Here is an 11,206-nt window from a genome sequence, read left to right on the forward strand (position 1 = left end):
AAAATTCCGACGACGTTTGCCGATCTGCCGAGAGAGGAAATGTCCGGAATTTCGAAACCCAGCCAGCCAGCCTCTTCTACCGCCTCTAATTGGCGACGAACTACGTACGTAGATGATCCTAGCATCGTGTCATCGATCGGGTTCCATGCATTTTACACAAGAGACCTTGGTTTTGGTGCCAACACATGCAGAGAAGTACGTTTCCGGTGCCTTCTCTTCTCAGTGCTGCAGCCTCGCCCCCTCCTGCTTCTGCGGCTCGGCCAGCCCGGCCGCATGCACAACAGCTTGCTCCATTGTTTGTTTCTTTTTTAAAAAAATATAGTGGTTCATTGATTTTAGCAATGACAAAAAAGACAGTTTTTTTTTATGCCTGCCAGTGCCCGGACAAAACAATTTCCCTGTAAATTTACACCAGTACTACCGCTGAATGCTAATTCGAATTTCAAAATGGAAAAGACATTACAAGGAGATAGCACACGTTCGGGGCCACTAAAATTAAAGGTTTAACATGTCCATTCCATCCTCATCTTAGATCACAAAATGACTTTCCAATAGAAATTCGACATAAATTGAAATTAACCAAACTAGAAGCATCAAAAGCAAACATGCAAAGGTGCATTGATCTCATCTTTTATCATCTCCACAAGGTTTCGCGAATTCGCACCGAAATTAACACCAAGAACTAAGCAACCAAAAAACCCCAAGAATCTTCGCCGATCTACCACCAGCAGAGGCCGAAACCCTACAGCCTGAGCGACAGGTCCAGGGGCGCGGCGTAGCCCCCGATGCTGGGCGTGGTGGAGGGGAAGGGCGTTGTCCAGCGCATCGCCGTCGCGAACTCGGACTCGGCGGCGTGGCTGGCGGCGCTGGTCGGGAAGAACTCGATCTCCCTGACCTCCTTCTTCGCCTCCCGCGCCAAGTACCCGTCCGCGGCCGTCTCCTGCATTCGTCGATCGAAACTATGTGGTGTGAGATACGTAGATGCGACCTTTAACAATTCGCAATCCGGGCGTGATTGTAAGTTTGCAAGAACCAAGCTTTCCGAACATGTGTCCATGCACGTACCTTGCTAGCGGCGGTCATGGCGGCAGCGAGATCGTAGATCGAGTAGTCTTGCATGTTGTTGGTAGCGGCGGCGGCGGGAGCAGGAGCCCGTGGAGCCCTCTCTGGCATGGCCCTCACGGTCTTCATGGGCGTAATCAAGAAAAGAAGAACAAGACAAGGTTGATCAATTAGCACAAGAGAAACTGAATCGGACAGAAAATCCGGCCAAAAAGGGATCTTTGAACGTTGGCGAGCATACCTTGGAGCAGAGATGGCAGCGTTGGCCGGCGTGGAGGCAGGATGAGGCGGAGGAGGGCGCCGGACGCCAGATGGTGTTTTGGCTTGAAGGTTGCTCTGGCGCCGGCGCGTGCGCTTGCGCCTGGAGCTGCGCCTGGAGCTGCTGGACGTGGTGTCCAACGGCGCCGGCATTGCCCGCGGGAAGGAAGCTGCCGACGCAGCCCCAGCGGTCCACGAAGTACTGCTGCTCGGGCGCCATGCCGTGGACGTAGCGGGCGGGGGGCGCAGGGGCCGGGGGCGGGTGGACGAGGAGGGGCGAGTAGTAGCGGGCGCCGGTGGCGGCGTCGAAGGCCGGGAGGTGGTCCTGGTGGTGCTGGTGGTGCAGGAGGGCGGGGCTGCCCTGGGCGCTGGCGTTGGCGGCGACGGCCTCGAGCATGGCGGCCGCGGCCGCCACGTTGAGGTCCTGCAGCGGGTCGACGCCGCCGCAGCGCAGCCGCTCCAGCTCCGCCACGCCCAGCCCGCGCTGCGGGGGCTTCTTGGGCGTCCCGCCGGCGGTGGCGCCCTGCTGCCTACCGGATCCGGACGAGGACGGCTGGCGACGCAGCCGCGGGCGCGCCACCGCCTCCGAGAGCTCCGGCGCGTGCAGCGGCGCCATGTCCATCGCCGCGGTCGCGGCCAGCGCGGGCGTGTCCTCCTGGGCGCTGCTGAAGCCGAAGCCGGCCATGAGATCGGACGCGGCGGCGGAGGACGACTGCGCGGGCCAGAGGAAGTAGGGCGTGGTGGCCATGGGAGCGAGAGAGATCGGCAAGACGCCAAGCGTGCACTACCTAGAGGCTGGCTGGCTGGCTTGTGCGTGGCGTGGCGAGACTGGATGGAGCGGCTGTCCCCTCCCGGGGTGCTTCCTTATATAGCGCCCGGCCCGAGGAAGAAGACCGGCGACCAGGAGACACCGCATCTCCATATCTCGCCCGCCGTGCTCTCACTCTACAGACAGGTGGGCCCCAGTATATGCTGGTGGGGTCCACTCGAGGCGAGACCAGCCTTGCTGCCAGCTGGGCCCCAACGGTCGGCTCTTCTCGTTCCATCTCCATTCTTGTCATGTAGCACCCCCCAACGTTCCAAAACTTTCCACTGTACAACAAGACGAGTATACCTCGATATTTGTTGCCCACTTCAGAAAAATACAGGAAACAGCGCATACAAGATATAATTTCACCAGCTCAAATAAACAAAGATTTCGATTTAGTTTCACCTACTAATATAGTAGTACGAAAAATGATATCGAAATTAAGGATAAAGGCGGGCTGTAAGTAATGCACGTCGTCCTATCTAGGGTGACAACTTTGACCAGATGAAGGGTGCATGGCTGGAGGCAGCGTGTGACGCGACGTCCTGTTGCTGGGGCATCATGTGTGGTTCACGAGAAAGGCGCAGGAGGTGTGAGTACACAGCACCCAAGTTTTGATGAGACATCATGTGCGGTGCGGATCTCATTTTTGATGTGATGCTTTCGCCTTCTGTCCAAGGATCGATCCTAGCATGCATGAGACCTGCTGGTAGATTACATGCCGTCACATTGCTGGGTAGATTTGGGGGATACGATAGGCGACACATTTAGACCAAACCTACCCTCTTCCCCCCTCCCTTGTTGCTCCTGCCTGCAACCCACACTAGGCCCCTCTCCTTCCTCGCTGCCGCTAGACGAAGGCCGGGTGCGGGAAGCATTGGGGCTCCTCCATCTCCCTCGCGCGATGAGTTCGGCGCGGGCCAAAGATGTTCGGCCTAGGCGGCACATTCACAGTTCCCAACACTATGGTTGTTGCAGCGACGGCGTAGATACTTGCACTGGCGGCGAAGCCACACCATATCATTGTAGTCATTTGACTACACTGTTTTTACGTACATAGGAAAGACATCCTGCAAAAAAATGAAAAAAAATGGTATAACTATAAGTATTTGACAACACAACTATGAACTGACTTCACAAGATCAATATCCCGGCTCCGCTAGCGGCGGTGGTGCTAGGGGCGACTCCATTAGGCGGCAAGAGCTGCAGGTGTCGCAAACGCCAGCCTCGGGATGGAGGTATTGACCGCGATATGGCAGTGGTTGCGGTGGCCTTGTTCTTTGGTCATTTGCATGACGAGAAGCACGCGGCGGGAGATCCTAGAGTTGACGACGCTTCGGAAGTGGCTTTTCCTAGATGGCGATGCTGGCCGCCAGGCTCGATGACAGTGGGCGGTTAGAGTTATCGGCCTTGTGCGAGGGTTTCTCGGGGCGAAATCTCAACATTTCCATGCCAAGCAATGGTGATGCATGCGGGTGTTGTAACTCCTATTGAAGGTGCTTTTGTGGCTACCTTTGCCGCCTCAACGCCCATGGTGAAAAACCTTCAATTTGCCGTCTCGACAACGTTGGCACGTCCATCGTTACCCTCTTGGGGGCGTCATCATGGAGCTCCGATCCTTCTTTGTCTCGTTTCGGTCGCAAGCTAGTCTTGGCTCTTCTTATACCTTTTTTTTTTGTTTATCTTTGGTATGTTTTGCAAGAGTTTTTCGTGATCACTTTGTATAGCTCGGCCGTGTGTGACTTTATTTATAAAGCGGACGAAAGTCTGTTTCAAGTTGGAGATGGATTTGGCGGTTTGAGTTTCGCTTCTATTTAGGTGAAAAGGTAAAAAACATAAAACCAGAATTTTGGGCATTCATTTGTCTTCCAAACGCAGGATAAAAAGTGATAAATTCATTTTTTTTGAACTTAAATTCATTTATTCAAAAGATTGGGCGCCCTCCAAAAGTTGAAATCGGGCTGTCAGAGAGAGTTGAACAGTAGACAAAGAGTTCATTGAAGAGGGTCGGGGAGGATCCGTTTGAGACATCGAGTAGTAGCACCACCACGCGGACCACCACTTGATGCCTTGTTTCCGCAATTAGCCATGCACGGGATGTACTTGCAGGTCTGGACATTTGGATCCTGCCTTGCAGAAAATGATTGGGTCCATAATCCGACTGCTACAGTGACATAACTGCGAGAAAAAAGATGGGAACTAGAGATCGATGCATGTGTTGTGTCATGGCTCGCATCGATCCTGGCAGCCTTCTCGTAGGCTCCGGTAGTACGAAGATGCCTCCAGCGCCTTTCCATTTCGCGTGGGGCAGCTGCAGTGGCGAGAGAGATACGTCCGGCCGGCTCATCTTGCGCAGATCCATGATCAATGCTGCAGATTCAGGTTGCAAATGCTATATGCATACCAGATTCGCCTACCGTCCTCGTGCATCTTTACACAGAGAGAGCTTCATTAATTTGCACACTATGGAGGAGTAGAAAATTATGCAAGGACTTTCGACGTCGCCCGCTGCTATGAAAGTCATGTCTGACTTTGGTTGGGCCGGCGGCGATAGCGCCTGTGGGTTTCTTGCCCCTCCTTGGAGCTGTCGCTGAGGAGTGTCGATGTCTCCTGCGCTCTCTTGGTGGTTTTGGTAGCGGTCTCCGAGTGAAAGCCTAGATCCAGAGTTGGGTTGGCGTGATGGCGGTGTCCTCGACGTCGTCCCTCTGTTGAGAGTTTCGCATTTCGCGTTTGGAGACACGACTTGGATGTCCTACACGTTCCTCCGGTGCTTGCCGCTGCAGGCTCGCTATGCACGCCATGGCTGGCAAGTCCAAGATGATGTCTTCTTGGGACCAAACAAGTTCCATCATCTTCTGCTTTAGATGGTGCGTTGACAAGGAGAGTCCTTTTGGAGCTATGGTTCTTCGGAGTCGTCCAGCGTCGGTGGAGACGTGGCTTTGTGGTGTAGCTTAGAACATGCTTTTTTCTTTTGTAGTAGTGTTGTTAGTGGTGGCTTCCTTCGGACCAGACGATGTGGAGTTGGTACTCAAACCTCTACCTTCTATAAAATTATGGTAAGTACTATCAGAAATAAAATTATACAAGCCAAAAGCACCGCAGATGGGATTTGGAGAGATCAAGTGGGGAAGTTTAGGCCGAAATTAAACGTTGCCAAAAATGCACACGCACAAAGCAAGATAGACATGCATGATGAGCAGTACAACCAGCACGTACGTACAGAATTTGCCTGTCGAGTTGCAAAGATCAATTGGTGGATAGGCAGTACATGCTCTTTGCAAAGCCCTAGGCGATGATAGGATCCTCCATGGCAAAGGCGTAGCCAAAGCTACTTTTGGACCGGCTAGCGGCGCCAAAGCTGCTACCCTAGCAAGGCGATGAACTGATGATCTCGCCTCGGCTGCGTTCGTGGCAGCAAAAGTAGAGGCTGGAGGTCAGCAGTGCAGGACAGGAGAGGGTTAAAAGCGCTGGACGCCAGCCAGCCATTGGCGAGAACTGGCACTGCCACTGGCACCGGCGCTGCTTTGCATGCGGTGCAGCCTGATCCGCTGCTGCCACAGATTTCGCCAGCAGCGAGATGCTGCCATGATCGGTTGCAGTTTTGCAGGGCCGCGATCTCCCTCGATGACCACGCCACGAAGAATTCGGAAATCCTACCCCGGTAGGAGTAATCAAAAACGTTAATCTATACCTAATAATAAAGAAAATAAGGTTTCTTGTTGGTCCGTTTTACTTTTTCCGATTTTGCCCTCCCACCACACATGAAATTACCCACCAATGCCATTGGCAAGTGAAAATAACGGTTCAGAAAAAAAATTGCGGCGTCGTCTGTCTATTCCCCAATCGTCACAAACCACCTCCGAGGTAGCGCCGCCCCCCATCGCAGAGATGGCCGTGCATGCACGACGCTCGCCATCAAGGCCGCTGCGCACCAGACCTTGCACACCTACTCCCCCGCCAAGTAGCCGTCCACCATAATCGTCGCCTCCACTGACTTCCCCGTCCCCGGCGGCGCCAATCTCAAGATCCCCGACAGCTGCGACTTGGTTCTTGTGAACATGGTGGCGGGAAGAGCCCCTATGTACAGCATGGTCGGATCGGTGCTGAAAAGCGGCGGAAGACGTCACTCACGGTTCCCAAGGCCGGTGGCATCTCGCCCTCTTGCGACGCCTCCCTTTTCTGTGATTTTCTATCAGCGCAGTGCTACAACCAAATCGGTGCAATTATGTCTTCAGCTAATGTACCCGATGGCCTTGGCAGAAGATTTACTCCATGATTAGCAATATGATCCTAAACAACTGGTACGGTCTCAGGTACTGCCCACACACTAGCAAATTCATGGCTTCGGTCAGTGTCGCATCGACCGATTAATTCTGTTTTCCTGTGTAACAAATTCATCATTCCGAAGATTAATTCGCACTATACTTGGGACTGGTATACTTGCATTTCATATCATCTGCTATGGACAATTGAAAGCAAAAATCTGTTAAGAATCCCGAAATTACAACTGGTACGGTCTCAGGTACTGCCCACACACTAGCAAATTCATGGCTTCGGTCAGTGTCGCATCGACCGATTAATTCTGTTTTCCTGTGTAACAAATTCATCATTCCGAAGATTAATTCGCACTATACTTGGGACTGGTATACTTGCATTTCATATCATCTGCTATGGATAATTGAAAGCAAAAATCTGTTAAGAATCCCGAAATTTCTTAGCAAAACCATATATGGAAAAGTTTTTCATATGGGTAAGTTGATTGGTATATGTGTCTTCCTATCCACCGTTCAGATTCTTAATTCTAGAGTTTTAATCTTCAGTTATTTCTGCTATATATGTATTGCTTTAGATGCATTGGTTCTGCTATACCAACTTGCTAAAAAAAATCTTGTAGTACATTTTTGGTTCAGCTTTGATCAATATTTTGAGCAAAATACAGTTTTTTTCATTTCAAGTTTGGTCATTTTTCGTTTTAGGCGTAAGTTTTTATTTTGAGTTGTTCGATGAATTTATTCTGATACACCTCGCTTATGCGAATAAGACGATAGCGATGTCTTTCTATCCATAGGTGAGACCCACCAAAAATATTCAAGAACAAGAGTTAGGGGGATTTTCTTTTCGGCTTCTACGTATAGTTTCTCCCAGAAGTTACCCTTACTCAGCTTCTTCGAGATGCCCGTCTTCCAAACTTATTTAAATTTATAAATCGATCTTTCTAATAATAATTTACAAGTTTAAACAAGTTTAGTAGACGGGCTTCCGAGAAAAGTTGAGAGAGGATAAGCCCTTCTAAAAGCCAAGAAGAAGTTCGCCTTATACTTTTGTTTTATCTTTGCAGCCGTCTTTATTAAGAAATTTAAAATTGTTGATGTGACAAAATGTAATAAATGCTCATGAAGTGGCTTAGATCCTTCAGCTAAGGATTTTGTGGAGGATTTTAGCTATTTAGAGCATCTGCAGCCACGTTCCGCAAAGCATCTTCTAAAGGAATTTGGAGCATGCCGAACAAAAAAAAAAAGTACCCAGCCGCGTGCCCTAAAGTCTCTTTTTGTCCGGCGCGGCCCAAGACGGTGTCCGGCGCGTCGAGCCCGTCCCCGCTACACAGAGGACGCTCCGGGCACGCCAGACACAGCGAAATGTGACGCTAGGAGACACGGGACCGACGCGTCAACGACTCACGGACGGACGCTCAACCACCGCCTACCTAGGGACGGTGCAGTTGCCGGGAAGGGGAACCGTCGGATTTTGGCTATTTAGAGCATCTGCAGCCACATTCCGCAAAGCGTCTTCTAAAGGGATTTGGAGCGTGCCGAACAAAAAAAAGTACCCAGCCGCGTGCCCTAAAGTCTCTTTTTGTCCGGGGCGGCCCAAGACGGTGTCCGGCGCGCCGAGCCCGTCCCCGCTACACAGAGGACGCTCCGGGCACGCCGGACACAGCGAAATGCGACGCTAGGAGACACGGGACCGACGCGTCAGCGACTCACGGACGGACGCTCAACCACCGCCTACCTAGGAACGGTGCAGTTGCCGGGAAGGGGAACCGTCGGATTGGCAACCGCGTCGATCGACGCACGAACCGCTGGAATGGAGCGCGAACTCTGCGGAAGAGCAACCGCCGCTCTCTTCGATATCTGCGCCGCCGTTCATCCGCGCTTAATAAGAACCCTAAGTATGCGCTTTCTTCGGTCTACAACCGTCCGCCATTCATCGAAAGCTCTCCTCGCTCACAATGAGCGACCTCTCTCAGCTACCATCAGACATCGACATCGAGAGTAAGCCATCGGGATGGTGTCACTGGTGGGACAAAGCTGCGACTCCTAGCAGCGATGATTCCCCGCCGCCGGACAGCGGCGAGGAATGGGAGGCCGAGGAGGAGGAGGAGGAGGAGGAGGAGGAGGAAGAGGCTGACGAGGCGGCGGCCCGGGCGAAGGCAAAGGCAGAGCCGGTGAGCACCGTCGATGACGAGGAGGACATAAGTTCCTCCGACGTGTCGAACGACACACCAACTTTTCATAAGAGGTGACGAGCAGGAAGCGCTATCGTGAGGACGACGAGGCGGGGCTATCAAAGAAGAAGTAGTTTAATTTTTTATATATAATTTGTTTATATTTTTCAAAGTTTTTATATGTAATTTGTTTATGTTGCACCGCTTTGAATATTAGCAGCAATATTAGTATAGCGTAATTACCTATGCATTTCTTCTATCTACTAAACTAAAAAATAGTATTTTCAAGTTTGGGGACGGCGTTTGGGGAACGTGGCTGGGGAGCGACGCCCCCCAAGTACGGCACGAACGAAACACATCTCCAAACGATAAATTCGGCGCCGTTTGGGGGACACTTTGGGAGACGCGGCTAAAGATGCTCTTAGAATCCGCAGCAACGCCGCGGGCACATTTCCTAGTCTATATCTATACCTAATAATAAAGGGAGAAGCGTTTCCTTGGTTCGGTCCGTTTCGTCCGTTTGGTTTCGTTCGTTGGTCCTTCTATATATCCTTCGCTATCGAAAACCAATCGCTGTTTCCATGGGTTGATTGCTAAAACACGTTCCTAATTCAATCGGTAAGGAAACCGGACGTATCACGTATGTCAAGAGGGGAGCAGCTATTACGATGAATCGGCCCAAAAAGATCAGAACGGCCCACCCCCCAACATGAACCAAAACGACCAGAAATCCACGCACGCACGAGCAAAGTATCCCGACCAGACCCGATCCTTCTGTGAGTATTTAAATATGGCAGCGATTACATCAAATCGATTCAAGTTGCGTTCGAAATCGAGTGTTCCAGCCTAGGAGACACGAGCTAGAGATTCGACGAGATATCAGGCGATAACAACAGAAGCAAAGTCGATGAGACGAGGTGGCGAAGACAGCCCTGCGAGGGCGCGGGTGCTTCAAGATCACGCACGAGGCAGCTGCGTTCCGCCACAGACGCCGCAGTGGCCACCCTCCACGATGCTGGCGCCGCCATCAACAGTTTCCTCTCACGCCTCTGTCTCGCCCGACAACGATCCTGTGATGTCGCCGCGGCCGGCCGGTGATTGAAGAAGTGTAGGGCAGCCGGACGCTAACATTGATTTTTTTTTTTTTTTTTTTTTTTTTTGAGAAACACAGTACAAACGCAGACGCTCACATACACGCGCATACACTCACCCCTATGAACGCACACACGCACACCCTACCCCTATGAGCACCTCCGGAAGACTGAGCCGGCGGATTGGATCTTGAAATTGACGAAGTCACCACAGGCGGCTCGCTGTCGACGGGAACGTCGCCTCCCACTGAATGAATATTCCGCCTTTATGAGACACACAGATGTCAAATCTGGGATTTGAACTCTGGTGGGCTGGGGGTACAACCACCCTCCTAACCACCCAACCTCAGGTTGTAGGGCAGCCGGACGCTAACATTGATTTGCTCCAACATAGATGTTAGATAAGCTTTGCCTCGACGACATGCTCAGCTGCCGCCGGCCTCCACGAGAAAGCAAGCGCCAACAAGAAAACGATTGTCATGACTTTGACCTCAGCTCCGCTTATCCACCACTCCACCAGTCGTGAGGTTCCGGCCGGTCGTCTTCGTCGCGACAAGGACGCCTATTCTTCTGCTCTCCTCCGCTGCCCACCAGATATCATGAGCTACGTACGCCCGCTGTGTGGCTGGGGATATCGTCCTTAGAGTGATGAGGTCGCCTTCTGCTGTGATGATCCGCTTGCCCACGAGTGGCTCCTCGGGCTACAGGAAATCAGCGCCAGCGCTACCAGGCCTCTGTCGCCCGCTCGCAGGGTGGCACTAGGCAGCGGAGATGTAATCTGAATGAAGTGTGTTGATAAGTTTGGTGACTGCATTCTGATAACATAGAGTTGCACTGAGGCAATAATTACGCTGGAGGTGGACGTATTGTTCCTCAAGCTACTTCTGAATTTGAAGTAGCCATCTCAGCTCTAACGCTACTAGGTAGCTGCATTCAAGATAAATTAGATTTCTGAATTCTGAATCTATTTAACACGAAATTGAGAAATTACAAGGATTCTCTTTGGATATTTGACTTGACCATCCATTGCATATTTGCATTGCATAAGATAAAAGAATTAACGTGATTTTTTTGTTTCTATGATAGCATCATATTGTTAACAAAAGCTAAATAGTAGTGTTATATTTTTTTTTATCTTCGCACCTGACTTTCTTAACAAACTCGAAATAATTCAGGACACGATGAAATGCAGTATATGTTGCTCATCAACTGATTGAGATAATAAGAAAGTCTCTTTTATTAATTGGTGCTTGTTTGTTTCTCTCACATTTATGAAAAAACTGAGAGCTCCGTCAGCTACAGATTCTCCGAATCTAAACATAAATATATTCGGCCCATTTAGAATCCGCAGCAACGCGCGGGCATTGTCCTAGTTAGTACAACGCTTATACAAGAACTTATTCTTGTCTGGGTGCGAATTCATACAAAAACTTGCAAAGTGTATTCGGTATTCCCGCGGTGCACCAACTTGCGTTTCATAAGCAAAACCACACAAAAACTCCTTGGGGCATGCCACGCTGGAAAAGGCATGGGCCCAGCATA

At 51.0% G+C, this 11,206-nt stretch overlaps 1 protein-coding gene across 1 annotated transcript; it reads right to left on the reverse strand.

Annotated features, from left to right (window-relative positions):
* Positions 1-505: 505 nt before the first annotated feature.
* On the reverse strand, positions 506-2,143 carry LOC127325514 (uncharacterized). Its single transcript, XM_051352335.2, has 3 exons — positions 1,304-2,143; positions 1,066-1,185; positions 506-940 (listed from the first exon to the last, which is right to left on the reverse strand). The coding sequence occupies exons 1-3, from the start codon at positions 2,066-2,068 to the stop codon at positions 743-745; spliced, it is 1,083 nt and encodes a 360-aa protein (XP_051208295.1). The 5' UTR covers positions 2,069-2,143; the 3' UTR covers positions 506-742.
* Positions 2,144-11,206: the final 9,063 nt, after the last annotated feature.

This window comes from Lolium perenne, chromosome 1 (assembly GCF_019359855.2).
Source record: "Lolium perenne isolate Kyuss_39 chromosome 1, Kyuss_2.0, whole genome shotgun sequence".
In the NCBI taxonomy this organism is placed as follows: Eukaryota; Viridiplantae; Streptophyta; class Magnoliopsida; order Poales; family Poaceae; genus Lolium; species Lolium perenne.